Here is a 21,378-nt window from a genome sequence, read left to right on the forward strand (position 1 = left end):
TTATTTAAAATTTAACTCTATTAGGCCATTTAACAGATTTCGGTACATCCAGAAGAAAACTTACCTTAAGTTCAAACCAAATGATGCAACTATCCCCTAGTGGCGCAAACCGCAGATAAGATGATCCATTAAATGAAGGTACCTGCAAATAAAACGAATAGGGGTTAGGAATACAACATTTCAAACATTTTCTTTAATAAAGATATCCTCCAAACACATGGTTAATTGAATGATAATTTCCGGGTGACCAAAACTAACATGATAATTATAATGATCGTTGTCTCGTATTTTTGTGAATATGAAAAAGTTGTGTTCACTAAAGAATTCAACTATTTAACCGCCACAAGTTAGGTGGATTTTGAGGGTGAAATAACCTATCGTGTACGTAGCATGTAAAGAATCATAAAGAATCTTTTCTACTGAATACAGACATACCTCGATAGTATATTGACGTGCGTTTAGTGTACGAACTATCGAAGCAAAAAAAAAAGGTTCGCCCTCGCTTCCAATCATAGACAAAAATGTTTGATCGTTCGATTGGACTTCATCAAACGGAACATAGTCTGCCGTTAGTCAGCAGATATAAGCCGATTTAAACTCGCCATCAAATCTACCAAATCCGGCCTTATATTCGGTTCAGTTCCGGTAGAAGTTCTCCGATTCGTTTGCGCTGCATATCTCAGTAATCTCAAATTTTCTACCTGTCTGAATTTTCTTTCGATACCATCAAGCATGACGAGTACACGTTGATTCCATTTATTTTTACACCACTTGTCGATCTGAACTTGATCATGAGTTTTATCATTTTCTGCCAAAAATCTTGTAATAAAATCCGTTAAATTGCGTTTATGATCCTTCAATGGAACAGTTTTAAAATCCCCGTTTGTTATCAGCTGTGAATCAGTAGTGCTTAATGATCGTATGAGCTTGAGCTCCAACTATTCCAACAAAGAATCAGAAGCAAAAAGATCAATAACCTATACCGTGTGGAACCGAAATCCGTCCACCTCAATAGAAATCGGTAAATTATAGTGGGTTCAATGTAATTAATTTATAAATAATTTTTCTGGTCCTCTTCATATTCTTGACAGTAAGCTTTTTGGCCATTAAAATGGAGAGTAGGCTTTGAAATTGAAACAACAAAAATCTAAAACAAACCACCATACATAAAACTCGTAGCTTTTGGTGCCGTTCGCGTGCTGACTAGAATTCTTCCAAAAGTGACTGTATTCAATCTGTGAATAACAATAAATAAAGCAAAATCAGTGGGGAATAAATCATAGGGATCGCTTTTCAAGGTGCATATTGAACTATGTATAGTGGTAGCAGAGTCAATCTATCGACTGCAATTTAAATATTTAGTCAAAAATAAGCTATACGGATTATGATCCTTTGATTCGTAATCCGTCCACGGTGGACGGATTTTGATTCAGGAGGTGTTGACTTTGGTCATTATTTTAATATGTTTTTCGTATCCTTTAATGCGTAAAAGTGGAACACTCCAAAAATAGAGTCCCTTGTGAGCCAGTACTAACGACGAACGTTTTATTTGCGTTCGGTTTGTATTTTTTAAAGACTTTTACATATACTGAAGTGCTTAAGTGTACGGATTTCGATGCCTCACGGTATTGACCTAAGTGATATCTAGGATAGGATGTGCCAAGCAGTCAGTAAAAATCGTACCGATTTGCTGTCACAATCGTACCGGTTGCTGATTGGTTGAAAATAACAATCGATTACTTCGATTGGTGGCGGCGCGTTTTTCGTAGGGCAGCATGTTGTTAGTTTGGCGTGTTGCAGGTTTGTAAAGTTAATATTAAGCAAAATTTCGTAAATGTTTGAGTTCCAGTTTTTTGATGAAAAATAAATTTATATTGAAATGCAAACGCAAAATAAATTATTCTCAAGGGCTGTAAAGGTTTAAAACTATTGATTTTTAACATTATCATTCACCTTTCCGTCATTTTCGATCTCAAATTCATTTTTTCAGTAGCGAAAACTTCTCTCTGTTAATCTTTCGCTTCTCTTACATGAATAATGGATGAAACGAGAAGAAAAACATCAAGTTCTGATACATGATATTTGGAAGATTTTGTACCAAATTACTTTGGCTGCACTGGCGACCACCTCGTCAGAGCAACCAAAACAACAAGGCAGTCTCAATTGAGTTGTCACATCCTATCCTAGAGTGATATCAGATAAATTTGTGATGCACCCTTTAGTTTATGATTTCTTGAATATGGTCGAATTTGATGCCATCGAAGGCTCCTCCCAAAAGCATCGGATTTGACATGTGAAACCTTGTTTTTTAAAGTTGAATTTTGATACCCATATTTCAGATAGTTTATTTTTTAATGGTTGTTTATGATGCCTTTCGAGGCTTTCTGAAAGGCCTCTGAAGTGACCTCGGGGTGGCCAACATCCCTAAAATCATGATTTGAAGCCAAGATTAATTTTGTCCCCCACATGTTTTTAAAAAAAGCCAAAATATAGAATTAGCTGTTTTTTGGAACTGTTTCAGTAGAAGGAAGGTGCCGATAGATCCGACTCTTTCAACAGACACTGTCAGAGACATATTTATGCCTAAGATCAGTTACAAAGCTTTAAAAATATGTTTATTACACAAACAATCTACAGAAATATAATACGACTTACTGATTCAGTGAAAGAATGTAACAAATTATTTATTTTCTTCGATGCGTGCACCTACTCACGGTCGCAAATCAGTTTTCGTTCTGTCTGGATAATGCACTCTATCATAAATAAGTATCTTAGTTTGCTTAGAGTTGCTCAAGTTATAAAATACTCTATCATTACATTTACGTGCAGATTGAAGGGCATGATTATGCGCAAAAGGGGCAATGATTTTTGTTTCTGATATAATTCCTATATACAAATCTACCGAAATGGTATGAGTAGTGAAATAAAGGTTGACACGGGGAAACCAATCTGAATCAATCTGAGCACCGAAATTAATAACACATACGAACAGCCCGGTGGCATCCCTATCTCACACAATAGGTTTGGTTTGCAGCCAACATTGCGCGACTGTATCCCACTGACAGTTCTGTATCCTAATGAGAATCAAATGTGATGTTTGTAAACCAAACACATACTATCAGGAATTTTACACGGATATGTTGGCTGCAAAAACGTGGCGTCGTGCCACCCACCTGCATACGAATCGACCCATGCAATGCCATACATTGAAGCCGCACAACTGTCATTTTTATTATTCTAATTTGCTGCGCAGCAGTATGCGTGAAATAATAAAAATGACAGTAGTGTGTTGCTTCCGTTGTAACAGTACCATGATTTATGTTTTGAATTTTAAATAGAATTGTACAAAGTAGCACAGTAACGATGAATTTGCCCATTGAACTACCCCTTGAATTCAAACGCTCACTTTGAGTGCATACCGATAAAGTTCAGTTTTGGACTCAGTAAATCTCTGCACTGAATGAGTACCCACTCAAATGTATGGCGCAAAATATCCGTCGTTCAAACGAATATCTCAGCGACCATGTGGCAAGGCCTGGCCAATGACCTATCCGGATCGCTTTCAAGATTCGTTGACCCCCGGAATCATTTACAAACTTCGGGTGGGAGACAAGTAGATTGATCGTTTTCACTTGGAAGCTCGGGAAAAGGGAGGTATTTACTCTTTACCCGCCGAATATGGATGTTGGTGTGGGTAGAGGCGATTTTTGACCTTCGCGATTCGCGTAATTTCCGGCGACGATCATAGAATCTCGCGCTTTGATCTGAGGATCCAAGGACTTAGCTCGTTCACTTCGTTCTGGTCTACGGAAGAGGCAAGAGCAGTCCGGATTTTCTAAATCGCGTCGTGGTGTGTTCTTGAAGTTAGTCAAACCGTAATCAAGTGATTAGTGCATTCTGGCGGTTAGGTGGTAGTGTAGACTTGCGGATAAAGCGATTGTGGCAAGTTGCAAGGCCCGACACACCACCCACACAGTTGGAGACTGCTTTTGACCCCGTTTACCTGCTACGAAGGACGTCCCGGTGGTACACGTGGACCGGAGAGGGCAGCGCACGTTTTTTCCCGCGCCCTTGGCAGGGCGGCAACAACCGGACCGGTTACGAACCGGTAATCAAGTTTCTTCATCATTTTTCGTGAGTGACGGCGTGCAGAGCGTGACACGGTCACGTATAAAAAGTTTTCCCCCGGCCGAACCGGCGACCTATGGATCGGGAGGCGCACACCGTAGCTCGACACCACCGACGGCTGTACCCCGTCGAGCAGTCCATAATTTCGCACCGGAGGCGTCATCGACAACGGCGACATCAATGAACGACGCGTGAACATTTTCGGAGTCCGTGGGAGAGACCGCGCCTGACACGCGTGGCGCCAAAGCAGCAGTAGTGGAGAACCGTTGACGCCTCCAAGTAACGAACAGAGTGAGTAACATGCATGTTCCATTATTTTTCCCCATGCGCATGGCGAATGAGAGCCCCTAGCCTTAGCCAATCCGCTAGCGTGGACAAGCTGATAGCCCTACCGTTCCTTCCATACGCATCAGCGAGGTAGTTGGCTTATTTATAGTTCTGAAAGAGGGTGAATACCGTTTTTTTTTGGTTATTTTCTGGGGAGGTTGGCCCTTACTCCAACCAAGGATTCTCTCCATTCGAACGTGGCATGTTCGGAGTGTATTGGTTTTAAGTCTTCCAATGATGATAACAACCGCGTATATCGCTTTGTCGCCAGCAGAAATCACCTCTGTTCACACCAATTTCTCTATTTACTAGACCTCACGGTCTAAAGGCATCCAATTTTCCCTGAACAGCCCACTTGTCTCCCGCCCAATCTCTTTGGGAAAAATCTTACCCTCTTCTGAAGGGTCTCACTAGGTCGGGCAACCTTCGATCAGGTTAATGGTCTCCTCAGGGAGTGGCGCTTAAGCCATTTCAACCAATTTCACCGTATTGAGTGGTGTGTCCTTGAAAACGCGAGTGAATTTGGTTTTCGATTCTAAGGGGCTTGTCCTGAACTACAAATTAAAAATTATTCTAATAAAAAGGAAAACATACTAAACTTTTGACAGTGAGAAGTGAAATGTGAGAAATGAACATCTAAAAGAGCGCACTAGATAATAAGAAATAAGTAATTAGGAGTGATGTCTCATGTTTTATTTCTCACCCCTTCTCACTCATCACCTCATACTTCTCCCTTCTCACTTCTAATTTCTCACTTTTCATTTTATCAGTATGCAGTGAAAAGTAAGAAGTTTGAAGTGAAAAGCACGAAGAAGAAAATAAAAATGAGATAACACACTTCACTACTTGTTTCTTGTTTCTTACTTATGACTTTTCGCTACTCATAGTGAGGCGATCTGATTTCACTCCTTACTTCTCTTTTATCACTTTTCACATCTAACATCTTTCGTCTAACTTCGCGCTGTATAAAGTGAGAAGTGTAAAGGGAGACATGTGAAATTAAGAAGTGAACAATCTCTACTACTTAAACCTAACTCCTCCATCTTATCTCTCGTTTCTTACTTTCCACTGCACACAGTGAGACTTTTAAATTGTTAAGTAAGAAGTTAGTGGTGAAGTTTGGTGTTTTATCTTCCACTCACTACTCCACACGAATCACCTTTAACTTCTTATTGCTTCTCCCTTCACACAATGAGACGCAAAAAGTCAAAAGTGTGAGTCATGGAAAGTATTTTTTAAACAACCGACACGCTATTTCTTACATATTAATTCCTTCATGATACTTATTCCATATTTCTCACTCTTTACTTCCCAATTCTAACTGCTAGAATATGAAATAAAAAGTGACAAACGTAAACTGTCAAGTGACAAACGTAAACTTGCGAGGCAGCAATGTAGTTTACGACCTCAGAAATTGATTGATGACTGTCGCCAGCTAGATGACGGGGAAATTCTGAGATTATTTGGTCACAGCAGGAGGTTCGCCATTTGTGAATTTCCCTTGACATTTTTGTTAAAGTGATTTGGATGTTTTATATTCGCCAGAATATTAGTTATTTGGTCATTTGGCCGTGAGGGTCATTAGGCCATTTGACAGAAAGAGTCATTTGGCCGAAAGGGTCATTTCGCCGGGAGGGTCCTTTGACCGAAAGGGTCGTTTGGCCTAAAGACACTATATACAAAGACGGGAAGTCTGATCCCTGAACAAATAAATCACCAGGCAACTCTGCGTGCGCAACACTACTGATGCCGGACATACTTTCCACATTGGTCTATACGAATTTCATAATTCAATTATATTTGATTTGTATCGTGTTCAACCACCCAATAAAAAGCCACAATTCACTATAAACATGCTTAATTGATTTTCGACGACTGCGATGGGCCGGGCACGTAGCCAGAATGTCGGACAGTAACCCGGTGAAAATGGTTCTCGACAACGATCCGACGGGCACAAGAAGGCGAGGTGCGCAGCGGGCAAGGTGGATCGATCAGGTGGAAGATGACTTGCGGACCCTCCGTAGACTGCGTGATTGGCGACGTGTAGCCATGGAACGAGCCGAATGTAGTAGACTCTTAAATATCGCACAGGCCACTTCGTCCTTAGTCTGAATAAATAATAATAATACAGTCAAACCTCCATGAGTCGATGTTCTATGACTCGATATCGACTCAAGGAAGCAAATTATGCCATATTAAAAAATATTTTCTGGGTTACTGTGATGGTCCCTTCAAACGGCTTTCCAAAGATTTGCTATTCCTCATCTCGATATTTCCATAAGTCGATGGTCCCTTCAATATCGACTCATGGAGGTTTGACTGTAATTGATTTTCAACCACATACGAACACTTTTTTACCTAAATCCAGGGTTTGCAGAAATCGCTCTCAACAGATAACGAACAACGATAAAAGAGAGGCAAAAACTGTTCCGAATCATAACAATTGCGAAAAAACAGAATGGGATAGCCAGCCCCCACAGAAAAATGGTGATTTTTGCTTTATTTTCGCTCCTTTCGTGTTGGTTACTGCACAGCTGTGTAGAACAAGTTGAAATGCATCATCAGAGCCAGTGCTCCCCACATTTGGAGCTTTCTAAAATAAATTTATCATGGGGTATAACATCCCGAATCATTCCTCTATCATGACAGCTTGCGAAAAAAGTTTCTCGCGGTATGCTACATATCCTATATGTACACAGAGATGATAAGTGAGAGACTTGCTCTTTCTCTTTAGGATTCAATCCCTGCCTAAATCCATCAAAGAATATTCAAATAATAATATAAACATATTTATTCGTGCTGGTTCAAATGAACCCTTGCCAAGTGTTGCAACGCGATATTTTGGAATGACAGGTCTCTTGCTCGATTGGAATGATACTGACAGTAAATTTTGAATTCCAATTGGAACATTTCCCGTCTTTGTTTATAGTGTCTTTAGTTTGGCCGAAAAAGTCATTTGGCCGAAAGGGTCGTTTGGCTAAAGAGGTCATTTGGCCGGAAGGGGCACTTGGCCAAAAGGGTCATTAGGCCGTAAGCTTCATTAGGCCGAAGTCTCACTACTCACATTGCGCTTCTCGTTTTTTACATCATTCTACTCTTCATTTTTCTCTTCTCACTGTCAAAAGACGAGACGTCTCACTACCCACATGGCATTACTCATTTCTCACTGAAAAAATGAGAAGCTGAAAGTGCGCGCTTCTCACTTTTTACAGTGAGAAGAGAAAAATGAAGAGTGATACGCCTCACTTCTCACTGTAAGAAATAAGGAGCACGAAGTGAGTTGTGAGTAGAGAGACAAATGACCCTTTCGGCAAAACGACCTTTTCGGCCAAATGACCCTTTCGGCCTAATGACCTTTCCGGCCAAATGACCCTTTAGGCCAAACGATTCTTCCGGTTAAATGACCCTTTCGGCCAAATGACCCGTTCGGCCAAATGACAGATGGGTTTCGGCCTAATGGTGTGCTCGGCCTAGTTGTATTCGGCCAAATGGCTTTCGGCCGAATGGGTTTTGGCCAAAATACCCTTCCCTAACATGTATATATGTATGATCTATGATCCTGCTAACATGGAGACGCATGGTGTATTGGTTCATCAACTTCTTGTGGTGTGAATAAACGTTTTGTGTGTATACTATCACATCTGTTAATTAAATGATTTAACAAGTGTGCTAACATATGCATGGAAATTTGATTTAAGGGGAACCTGAGCCTAGTTACTTGTTGGAATACAGTCACCGGGAAAGCATAGGAGCAAAAAGTTTGATTTTCGTGTATCTTTTGATCGATCTTTATATTTTATTCACGGTTATCACCATCTAGTTTCATCTGGCTCTCAATTTCTGGATCTCCTTGGCAAATTTTTCGTTTGAAAATAGGTTATTTTTCACATTTGTTTATACACATCAGTTAAGGTTAAGTGCCCGAGAAATGAGTGAGTTTTTGTACGAGTTTTGCGTATAAAAACATGGATTTTGGTCATCACATTCCATAGTCCGAACGGGACGATTTTCAATGGAAAACAATGGGACAGCATTCTCCCTAGTAGAACAATTCTGACAGATTTTGCTGCAGCAACTCTTATGTGACTCATTTTGGTTGCACATGAGTCAAAAAAGCTCCCCTGTAACAAGTGTGTTGCTCGGGCTCCGTCGGTTGCAACTTATCGCTAGACCAAATTAAACTGCCCAAAAAATGAAAAAATGGGTGTGTTTTTTTGCGCACAGACATGCACAAGACACACACAGACATCACCTCAATTCGTCGAACTGAGTCGATCAGTACAAACTCTATAGGTCTCTGGGCCTTCTATAAACAGTTTGTTTTTGAAGCGAACATATAGCCTTTACGCATACTTTGTATACGAGAAAGGCTTTGTACACGAATCACTTCTTCTTCATCTTCTTCTTTCTCTTCATTGACATTACATCCACCACTGGGACATTGCCGTCTTGCAGCTTAGTGTTCACTTAAGCACTTCCACAGTTATTAACTGCGAGTTTTCTAAGCCAAGCTACCATTTCTGCATTCGTATTTCATGAGGCTGGGAATCGAACCCAGCCACCCTCAGCATGGTCTTGCTTTGTAGCCGCGCATCTTACCGCACGGCCAAGGAGGGCACGAATCATTAGCAAGGATGTTATCGATCATTTAGTAATTTGCCTTCGATCATTTAGTAGTTTATCAATAACTCATTCCAGAAGCCAAATTTCAAAATGTGTTGTATGGTGGACTTGTAGTGCCAAGGTTTATCTACAGCTCTACCTAACAGTTCGTTGTTTGAATTTCACTAATAACGGAGCTATAGCGCTAGTAGCAGTAACTTAGACTAAATTATTGCATATTTTGTTATCATTAAGTATAAGTATAGCAACTAGCACCGTAATTCCTTTAATAGTGGAATTCGAACATCGACTTGTTAAGGATAGTTGTAGAAAAACCTTCGCACTAAAAGTCCACCATACAATACATTTTGAAATTAGACCTCTGGAATGAGTTATTGACAAACTACTAAACGATCGAAGGCAGATTACTAAATGATCGATAACATCCTTGATCATTAGCAATAATTACTTAATGTGGCACATTGGGGAGGGGGAGTTTATTAATCGTTGCGTAACAAAACAACCAAATTTTAAAAAATTAAAATCGGAAACGCAATTTGTATTAATACAAGGTTTTGCTTTAATACAAATGAGCATAAAAGCATAAAACATAAATAACAACAATAACGGTTTTTCTTGTAATAAGGTTAACACGGAGGGAAAGGTTGTGTCGGTGACCGTTGCGTAATTAAAGGGGGAGTCTGGTCACGCGTTACTTGTTGTTACATGAAGGGGGAGGGGATTCCAAATTCCGATTTTTGCGCTGCGTTATTTGTGTACAAAGCCCAAGGCAAAAATGTAAAAATAATGACAGCTTAGAAGCCTTGTAGATAATAACTGTGGAAGGTTAAAAAAACTAAGTTGCGAGGCCCTAGTTTACTATTGGGGAGATGTCATGCCGACGAAGAACTTGGCAGTGAATAATGTAGACTCCAACAAAATTGAATCGGAGTGCAGCCGATACAAACACGTCGGCTCAAGCAAGATGCTGAAAATTGACAACCCTACATTTCACAGCCCAAATGTATGGGTTATGATGTTGAAAATGGCATAAAGTCCCATAATTGTGAAACGGTAATTATCATATAATAAATGGCGTAGTCTGAATTAGGGCTGTGCGAATTTCGATATTATCGTTAACAAACACGTGCAATTACAGCATATGTTACAGACTTTTTAAAACGGAAATATAAATTCTTCAGAGTTCTTGCGTAAATCATATTTTGTTTTTTTTTTGTTAGACAAATTTTTCGATAATTTAATGCATTACACCTATGCTGCCGCTAACCGCTAGTCGAGCACATCTGTATGTGGACCTCCATATACAAATGTGCTCGACTTGCGGTTAGCGGCAGTATGTTTAACAACACATCCCTAGAAACCCATGAACTGATTGAAAAATTTTAATCTGCAAAACAATGAACTAACGTACCTGCAGATCCAGTCTCATCTCGCATAAATCACCGCCAAATCCCAGCGGACAGAGACAGATTGCACCATCATCCGAGGGTAGACACTTTCCCCCATGCTGACAGGGATACCGGCTGCACCGATCGGTGACACATTCCTCTGTTGGATGGATGTTGTGATTGCGATTTTTTTGGTTGATGTTGTTGCCCCCGTACCGGAATACACAAATTCACAGCCACAAACAATCAGTTCGTAGTTCAGTCAGAGGATCCCAAATTATAGGGCGGCGTTTGTTCCATTGTGGCGAATGATTCGGTCGGTTGACAGTTGCACACAGTAGGGCATGACACGTGGGTGGTTCAGCCATGGTGGGAATGGAAAGAGAAATGCATAGAATGATATGAATTATGGAACATGCAACTGACGACGACGACAGCAGCACGCGCGGGGAAAACGATGCGAGAGATAAAAGTTTAAAATTAATTATCGTTTAATTAAATTGTAACAGAATGAACCATGGAAGGAAGATGCACGATTTCGTTTAATTGTTTTTTTTTCGCTACTGTAATGAACGCTCTGGTATTGCGCTGTGGAATTGCTGCCTGACGTCGTCCATGGCAGATGTTGGGTGTTGTGAGGAGAAAAAATGTGAAATCTGCTCTATTTCTCGTTTCAAAGTTTTGCCGCTGATATCAGTTTGAGTTTGCGAAGCGAGCTTAAAGTTGTTCATCTGGAACGTTTTGCCATCTCAGCTACTTATTGAACCGCGGTAGGTGGCGTATTTTTATGGATCGTTTGAAATTGGGTGGAATGAAATGCTTTTGTCAATGCCAGGACAAAATTTGCTAAAAGACTAAATATTCTTGAAAATGCGTAAAATGTGGCTATTCAATAAATTTTGCATTGCATTTTCAAACAAAATTTTCAACTCATAACCTAAGACTACAAGTTTTGCTCCACTTATGTGATTTTTCTCGTTTTTTTCACAAAATAAACAAAAAAGCATTAGGTGACGAGACCCCGTAATGCCATCGAAGGTAAAAAGCTAATATTATTCGTGGATGAGATTGATGATGTACAAAACTAGATCTCAAATGAAGTAATGGAAAAAGAACTATAAAAACATACATGAAAGTGTGAAACACAATTGGATGGTACGTCTAATAATTGTGCGACGCAAAACTCTCTAATGACATTAACCTGCAATATACCGCGCGCCTTCACATGCTTCCAGTGTGTATGTATGTATGTACAATTTTGTAAAGTACAGAATGAAATGAAAATTGCACTTATATTATACATGTCACTGCACTGAATAATAAACCCGATATGTTCCCAGAGAACATGAACGAACACACTTCAAAGGAAGAAACTTTTGAAACAAGAAACCCTAACAAATGACCCGCACCACAAATATTAATGCATACTTACGGATATCAAAACCCCGGGAAACGTCACCGAGCGGTTGGAAGTTGTAGTCGTGCTCGTTGGCGACAAACTTTCGTATGCAGCCGGTAAAGCCATTGCTGACGGGAAGCTTCTTATCCAGGCCGGTGATGTTGCCAAATCCTCCGAGAAATACCGGCTCCCGGAAAGTGATCCGAGAGAAGAGTCCCTGTAAAAGAAGGTTGCATCGTTAAATGGAAAAGTTGATACACATGATGGAAATAGCAAGTCACTACTATCTGCACTGGTAAGACATACATGGGAAAGTTTTAATCGTTTTTGATGCGTAAAATTATGAAAGAACTGTAAGGCAAAGCAGAATGGTCACCTCACTAGGGTGGCACCGTTTCAGTTTTACAACTGAATTCATTCAATGTCCAACGGTTGTTAGAATTATGTACCTACATCAGCGTTTCTAAACGCTTTTCATTACTGGACTTCTGCAAAGCTTGTGGTATCTCTTAGTTTTTTTAATGGACCTTCGCTCAAAGCACACAAGCCCAACACGTGTGCCAACAGGCGCATTAGGATTGAAAGCAGTTAGATCATGATTTTGGTTACTGGTCAATGGCAAACGACATCGGTTGAAACTTGATTTATGGATAGGATATGGCAGCCCAGCTCGTTGTTGGGGGTTTAGGTTGTAATGTTCTTGATAATAAACAAGGTGGGCTCACTTGACTGTGAATATACAACAGTAAAGCATGTGTGAAGATTGGACTAATCAAGCATCCGAAAGATATTCAATTTGCAGAAAAGAGCTAACCTCGGTGTAGGTTGGTACTCGGATTCTCATGGTTTTTCCGCAAACGTGACTTATAAGTGGTCGTGTTGTGTAGGGGTTATCACGCCTATCTAGAGAGTAGCAGGTTGAGGGTTCGAGTCCCTCCAAGACACGTGGATTCCTTTTCGCAAATTTCATATCAATTTGTCCATTTCGTAACATGTGCTGTGCATATCAGGGTGGTCGGTATTGGCCATTTTTGATACCGGTATTCGGTATTTGGTGGAATCAATACCGGTAATACCGGAAAAATACCGGTATTTGTGAAAATTTCAGAAATTTGGACTTTTGGGTGAAAAACAATATTTATTGACAAGCTTCAAATGTTAAAATCATTGCTTGTTGAGCCAGGCGAAGTGAAACTTAAGTAGACATAACATACTGAGCGATTTATCTCCCGATTCACATCGGATTTTGTTGGTAATGTAATGTTGCCGGCTGCAGATTTTGTTGGCAATGTTGCTCTGGTTCAACCGAAGTTGAACGAATGGTTCCAAGAGCGTCGAAAATCAGTGTCATCCCTCAATTCTTTTAGATTCATAGTAGGAGAATTATTTACAGATTGCTTGCAAGGATCCTGGCGTCAACGTAGTTGCCATCAGCTACGCAAGTGGTTTGATCTGCTGAAGTCTCTTTACGAATTGTTCTTTAGCCGATAAGCCAGACAAAATCATCTATAGAGGTATCTTCTGCGTACAGATCATCGAATAAGTTGACGGCAATTTCTGTAGCTTGATTTGATAATTGCTCCAACATAAATTGGAGCTTCACGTCGGCTTCATAATGCAGAACTCACGGCAGAGTAGTTCCACATCGGCTTGAACAGGTTCAAGGGCCCACCTAGGAGAGGTTCACCTACCGCCAAAACATCATCATCACTGAAGTTGAATTTGAATTGAAGCTTCAAATCGATGAGAGTTTTTAACGGGCCCCTTCAACTCATAGAATCGTTTGAGCATGGATAAAATGTGTCTTGGTATCAGCCCCCAATACAAGATGTTTTCCAATTTCAGAACAGCAAATCATTTTTCACTGGTGATCTCCGGAACAAAACTACTACGGCACGTACCTTTATCACCATTTTATACGTAGCAGGAAAATTCTCAACGTTGTAAGCAATGTCCATTGTAGATAAAAGTCATTAGCAATTTGACAGATGGCTGAAGCTATTTGACGGGGCAACGGTTGTTCAATTCCGTTGCCCCGTCAAATAGCGACTGAATTCAATTGACTTGACAAAAGTTAAACTTATTCAACTTTCTTTTCATTCAAGTGAGTTGAATGAAGGTGTTTAGACGTTCAACTCGAGCGACTTGTTCAATTTACTTGCCCTGTCTAAAAGTTACATAAGAGAATGAATCAACACGTATGATTAATGACGATGATGATCGATTCTTGCTGTAGCGTGCGAACGTCGTCACTGATGTTTATTTGTGCAAAGGTTCATTCATGTGCGCATTCATTTTTTGTAAGTGTTTGTTGCACGGTGAGTCTTTAGCTGATATATGTAGGTGAAAACTATTCGAGATTTTTCATACTGACAGCAAAATACGAAATACCGGAAATACCGGTATTTTCCCTCTCTAATACCGGTATTTTCGGTACTCAAATTGGCCGGTAATACCGGTATTACCGGTTTCGGTACTACCGATTGGACCACCCTAGTGCATATGCACAGCCAAGATATTTCACAGAATGCTCGCCAGCCAGTCTACTTCGTCGATCGCTTAGATCTGGGGGTACGGATAAAACCCGTGTCACTATTCGGGAACTGGTCTCGGCAGCAAAAAGTCTAAATACTAATCATGCTACTGGACTAGATAGAATCCCCAATTTGGTCTTGAAAAAGGCGATCCAGGCTAATCCTGATATGTTTTGCACTACTTTGTTTTTTTTTTTAATTTAAAACGGCTACGCAGTCTTTAAGGATTAAAACAAGATTTATATTTGTCCAACGTTTCGACACGGGGTTGGTGTCTTCATCAGGGGAAAAATATTATGTTTGTTCCTTGTCTAATGTTTAGTCTTACAATAACTGATCCCCTGATGAAGATACCAACCCCGTGTCGAAACGTTGGACAAATATAAATCTTGTTTTAATCCTTAAAGACTGCGTAGCCGTTTTAAGTTAAAATAACAATAAACAGTCGATCATTCGAAAGTTTTGCACTACGTTACAAAAGTGCGTAGACGAAGGATACTTTTTCGATTGCTGGAAGCGGCGAATGTTAGTACTGATATATAATATTGTTTATTAATATTGTTTTCGCTAATCTTTCTTCCGACATTCAAACTAAGTGACCAGCCCACTGAAGAATTTTATACGAATCACAATATTTTTTCTTTTTTGTATACTTGATACAGCTCATGACTCATGCGTCTGCGCCACACACCATTTTCTAGTTTCCCTCCGAGTATTGTACGCAGTACTTTTCGCTCGAAAACCCCGAAAGCTCCCCGGTCCGCCTCTTTAAATGGCCATGCTTCATGTCCATAAAGGGCTACTGGTAGAATCAGAGTTTTGTATAGAGAAAAAGAATTTCGTTGCCGTCTGCATGTTGCGGGTCCTAAGCTGGTTACGTAATCCGTAAAAGGCCCTATTCGCAGCAGCAATACGTTTTTTCACTTCACGGGAAACGTCATTGTCATATGTCACAAGCGACCCAAGGTAAAAAAAAATTCTTCAACAACTTCAAACACATCCCCATCAAGCACTACCTCTGCACCAACACTACTAGGTCTTCACCTATCTCTACCTGCCACCATGTACTTTGTCTTGGTAGAGTTAATGGTTAAGCCTATCCTTGCCGTTTCCCTCTTCAGTGGGACAAAAGCCTCCACTACTGCTCTGCGATCGATTCCAATAAGGTTGATGTCGTCCGCAAAGCCCAGGAGCATATGCGACCGTGTGATGATAGTGCGTTCCTCTGCACGCCAGATCTCCTAATAACGCCTTCAAGTGTAATGTTGAACAATAAATTCGAAAGTGCATCACCCTGCTTCAATCCGTCTAAGGTCACAAACGAAGTTGACACTTCGTCTGCAATCCGAATACTTGATTTCTAGCCATCCACCCAAGCAGCACAAGTCTAATGAAACTGGTTACAGAAACCTAATTGTGACTAAATCAGGTCACACATAAGCTACTGTGATCTATGTACAACATGTGTGATGCTCGGGCAGCGTTACACGTATCAGTTTGATCAGTTTCGCCTGAAAACCATGTTCGGACATTATCTGCCACAGCTCACATCTCTTCACTGAATCGTACGCAGCTTTGAAATCAATGAACAGATGGTGAGTCTACAAGTTGTACTTACGGAATTTATCCGTCGTTGATTGGCCCACACGAAAACCTGCCTGGTATTCGCCAACGGAGTACTCCTCAAGCGATCTCAGTCTGTTAAACAGTATACGCGACAGTCTTTTGTACGCCGATTTCAGAATGGTGATCCCTTTTTCAATTGGCACACTCTAGCATGTGCCCTTTATTATAGATTGGGCATATGAGGCCATCCAACCAGGAAGGAAGGGAGTTCTTCATCCTCCCATATTTTCTGGATAACGTGGTGGTATGATTGATGCAGCTGCTCACTTCCGTATTTGAGAAGTTCGACCGGGATCTCGTCCTTCCCAGCAGCTTTACTGTTTTTCAGCTCGTTTGGAGCCTTCTTAACCTCGTCCAGCGTTGGTAGTTCCTCAGCTTGACCGTCGCCGACTATGTCCATCCTGCTGCTTAATACACCTTCATTTTCACCGTTCAACAAATCTTCAAAGTGCTCCTTCCACCACCATAGTCTCGTCTGTCAGCAAATTCCCCTCTCGGTCATTGCACATGGCGGACACTGGCGCAGTCTTATGCCGCGCGCCATAGACAGTTGCGTGAAACGTCCGCATATCGGTTCTATCCATGTTCTCCTGCGCTTCAGCTATCACACTCTTTTCGTGTTGCCTTTTTATCTGCAGTGGATTCGTTTCTCTTCTGCCCTTGCTACACTGTACCGCTCTCTGTTGGAACGGGTACGAGCCACTAGCATTCGACTCTTATCAACATTTTTCTCGTCCGTCACTCGCTGGGACTCCTCATTAAACCAACCATTTCATTTGCGTCGCTGTGCAGTGCCTAACACTCCCTGCGCTCTTGTAGTCACAGCTTTGTGGATATTTCACAATCTGTTGACGTCGCCAGATCCGGTGCACCTCCTATCCGCTCGTCCAGCTTCTGGTGGTACTGTTCAGCAACTCCTTTAACTGACAAGCGTTGGATATTGAATTCGTGAAGCTGGAAAGCCGCATCCGAAATTTTGTAGTGATCCGAGTCAATTTTCGGACCTCTGAAGGACCTTACATCTTTAACATCCGAGAAATGTCGTCCGTCGATCAGCACGTGGTCTATCTTTGAGCAAATGTCTCCACTTGGATGTTGCCAAGTGTGTTTGCGGATATTCTTTCGTGTGAAGTAGGTACTGCTGATTGCCTTCCCTCTAGCAGCAGCAATGGTTACAAGTCGCAGACCATTAACATTGGTAGCGGAATGAAGGCTTTCCGTACCAATGACAGGGCGAAAGAAACTTTCTCTTCTGATCTGCGCTTTTGCATCCCCAACGACAATCTTTACATCGTATGTTGGGCACTCTCCGTAGGTCTTATCAATGCTCTCATAAAACTCTTCCTTCACGTCATCAGGCTTATCGTTCTTTGCGGCATAGACGCTGATCAGGCTATAGTTGAAGAATTTGCCCTACATTCTCAACACGCAAATGCGGTTGCTTATCGACTTCCAGCGGATAACACGCTTCATATGCTTCCCCATCACCATGAATCCAACTCCTCGTTCTGCTCTGTCACCGCTGCTATAGTAGATGTGGTACTTGAATGAAGTGTTCGCTATGGGATCCACCGCCCGGAAATCACGTTCTCCAGTACTGGGCCACCTTTCCTGGATTGCTGCCACACTCACGATGACCTTCTGCAGCTCACTAGCCAGGATATCAACACGTGCGGGTTCATTCAAAGTTCTCACGTTCGAAGATCCGACTCTCCAATCGTTTTCCTTTATTCGTTGCCGGGTGTGTTGCCGTTGAATCAATCCGTTTACTCTACTTGTGCCTTTCTTGGTAGCTGTAGAATCTTGGATAGGCTACCTTATCAGGGTTGCACTACCTACATCACATTAAAGGAGCTGCCTTCTCGATGCTGACACGATGCAGCATGATGCGCACAGTTTAGTTTAGAGTCCTACCCTGGCACTCGGACGATGATCAGCCGCCCCTAACATGGGTAACAGACGCTGTTGTAAGCCGCTCCTTACATGGAGGACAGACGCTCGATCACCTCCGGAGAGGAGAAAATCCCCCCTTCCCTGTCAGCATACGACCATAGTTCCCACCGGGGTTGGTTACCCGATCTTCCCAAAAGTTGCTCGTATCCTAGTCAGCGCCACGAGGAGATAGGGGTCTATTTTATTCCTTCAGGTACCGTCAAATGGGGGGAAGATGATCATTTTTAAGACAAAACATGCAATAACAATGTGTGTTTACATTTTAAATCGAAACAAATATTTTCAAAACATGTACTGCTATACGTTGCAATAATCAACAACTTTAGTTTTCTGAAATGCGTTCGCATTTATGCAAATAAATTAAATTATCACACATTTTTTGAATAATCTGGTTTGGGGTGAAGTTGATCAAGACAGCTCTACTAAAACCATTATGACCTAGTAGTCAAAATACACTTTGTTTGAATGTTGAATTTACTACGTGAAGAAGTCTAAAAAGTCCATATTTAAAACGAAAATAGCGTCATTTATGACTATCTCTCTCTTCTTTCCACAAAATACATTTTCATGATTATAATCGAAAAACTCGGATTTCTACCTAGCGGTAACATTACTTGAACGGAGAATATTTTTGACTACCGTTTCATAAAAAAATTTGGCACTTTTGACTGACACATCAAATGATCATCTTCACCTCAATGATCATCTTCCCCCCAGTTGACGGTACGCGAAGTACCAATGGTACAAGCATTTGCCGTGCCGTGCATTTGCTGTGCCATTAATATTGACATGAAAATGCCATCATATAAAAAAAACTGTGGATTAATTTTATAATATGTTTAAAAAGCATCAGATGGCTATCAGGTAAAAAATGTTCTGATCTATCTGTTTACGCATCGATTCGTGATAACGACCCATTTCTCAATAATTATAACATATTTCTAGTCATACACATACTATTTGTTTTATGATGGTGGTGCCGGTGATAGTTTCAGGTCGGCACCCAAGTTATTTCGATGCGCATACCGTTTCCCTGTTGTACCAACCACAGAAAGCCATTCCATCATCGGCCAGCTTCCTCCCAGGTACTCATCGACACCATCCACAGCGGCTTGGTCTAGTGCCAAGGGACTCGACTCCGATGCACCAAAATGAACGACGACCACGGTGTGGAAACAATGGGATTTTAATTATGTTTGCTCTACGGATTACACGAATAGTTCAATTAACTTCGAACGATGAGATTAGAGTACGCCGTAACGCTGATGGTTGGAAGGTATCATCACCGGTGCTGATCTCGACAACGATGATGAAGGCAAACTTCAATGCAATGGCGATACTTCAATAGATGGTACCGAGATAATGGTGATGGCGATTGGATGCTTTGTATATCTTTTATAAAGAGGATCTACATAACGGCTACAATCATCGATGTTTCAAAATTGAGATTTCATCTTTTCCAAATACTTACACACTACAACACTTCTGCGAATTTTGTAATCCAATGATTAAGTAATTTCAGACCACATAATTCGGTTTATAGTATCGCATGTCCATCGCTCTGCATTTAAAGTTCGCTCACGATCGTATGTCATAGCGACCAATTATCCCTCCATTTACGAACGTCCTTTGTCCTAATTAATTACCAAAGAACCTATTTGCAACTAATTAAGCCCCATCATCATCAAACATTATTTCACCTCTCGGCGGCGGCGTTCGGTTCGGTCACACCAGCAGTGACTAACCGCCTGCAACATGCCTTCGCCAAACGAATGTGGGATAAAAGCTCTTCATTATTTCGAGCACATTCCGGCCGAGTGCATCGGTTTTCGAGGAATGCACTTCGGACAGCACTCAATACATCAAAGAGTGCGTAATGACCTGCAGAGCCGGATCCGCTACTCATCAATCTGTAATCCGATCTGAATTCCGGTGTCTCGCTGGCTGGCTCGAGCACGTACGTATTTTATCGTCCTGCAGTTGAGCAAGCGGAGAGCGGTCATAAAGAGCTGTATGCAATTTAGTAGACAACTCCATCAGAGAGCCGGAAAGAGCAGACAACTACGCGGATGTCCGCCCACAACGTATCAATTTGCCGAGATTATGATTGCATTGTACATATGCGCCATGAAGAATTATTTTGTCCAAGGCGACATTTCCAAGTGGCGGGGATGAAGGAAGGAGACAAATACTATATCAAACACTATAATCGACCTATTATTTAGGTTCATTAGGTATCAATCTTGATCGATGCAAATGTGAGGATTGAGAAAGTGTGGTGGTGCAGCAAAGACTGATGCACTCGGCTTTGTAGCTGGAATGAGGAATATTTAGATTGTCTTTGGATCTCATTGATGGCAGAGGGAATATAAACAATGTGATAAATCTATTTCAAATCATTTTATTGAAGCAATCGTTCGAGCCGGTAGTTCCAGGTATAAAAGGTATCCTTGAATATCAACTTATAGATCCTTGAAGATTCTATTTATTGCAACATATTGTTTATCTAGAATCACCTGCACATGGAGACCACAGCATGTTTTATTTGGATGCCTCTCTATTCCCCAGTAACTGTTATTATTTGAATGCTTTTATATGCCTCCCATTATATGAACATGACTCTTGTATGGCAGGGACAATGAATACACTTTTTACAGGGACTACCGAGATTAGGGGAACTGGGGGTAAGACGTCAACGTTAAGGAAGAAACTTTTTTAATCGCTAAAAACCAAGATTTTAGCAACTTTTCTTCAGTGCAAACGGAATAATAGGATATCTGCTACTAACTACCGATAGCAGTTATCATATTAAACATTTTATTTCGAAGAAATTTTGTTTTTAAAAAGCATCTGAAAACAAATGATTTTAAAACCATGCGGGGTGAGATGCGCCAGTAGTTGAGTTAAAACACACACACACACACACGCTAAAATGAGGGGTGGTTCGACTTCTCTAAGCGGCTATACTGCCGTTCTACGCATAATTGTCCCATGTTACCTTTGATGAAAAAATCCAAACTCGAGTCAATTAGTCCCACCAATTTATAAAATCGATTCGATCTTAAAATTTAACAAATATTTTTGGGATGTTATGAGCGTAGGCAACACTTTTCCGGGACATAAAACGAATCCCTACTTATTTAAACGGTTTTCAGCCTCTATTATTATCAGACAACAGCTTTATTTTTTCAGTGGGACAAATTGACTCGAGTTTGAGATTTTTCATCAAGGGTAACATGGGACAATTATGCGTAGAAGGGCAGTATACGTCTTAGGTAGGCTTGAATTATTCTTGTATGACAGGCTTCCTTAGCAGCGCACATGTTGCACAAAATTTTATGCTACCCATATGTAAAATCGGATTCGATTTGAATTTGATTTGAATAGCTCATTTTTAGTG

General features: G+C 41.0%; 1 protein-coding gene across 1 annotated transcript in view; it reads right to left on the reverse strand.

The window, feature by feature from the left end:
• The window catches only part of LOC134210913 (basement membrane proteoglycan), a 654,698-nt gene that overhangs the window by 65,809 nt on the left and 567,511 nt on the right, over positions 1 to 21,378 (reverse strand). Inside the window, exons 9-11 of the mRNA XM_062687352.1 lie at positions 11,899 to 12,082; positions 10,490 to 10,626; positions 65 to 142 (exon numbers count right to left, since the gene is read on the reverse strand). Of these exons, the coding sequence (XP_062543336.1) occupies positions 65 to 142; positions 10,490 to 10,626; positions 11,899 to 12,082 (399 nt within the window). The remainder of the gene's footprint in view (positions 1 to 64; positions 143 to 10,489; positions 10,627 to 11,898; positions 12,083 to 21,378) is intronic.

This window comes from Armigeres subalbatus, chromosome 2, assembly GCF_024139115.2.
Source record: "Armigeres subalbatus isolate Guangzhou_Male chromosome 2, GZ_Asu_2, whole genome shotgun sequence".
Lineage (NCBI taxonomy): Eukaryota > Metazoa > Arthropoda > Insecta > Diptera > Culicidae > Armigeres > Armigeres subalbatus.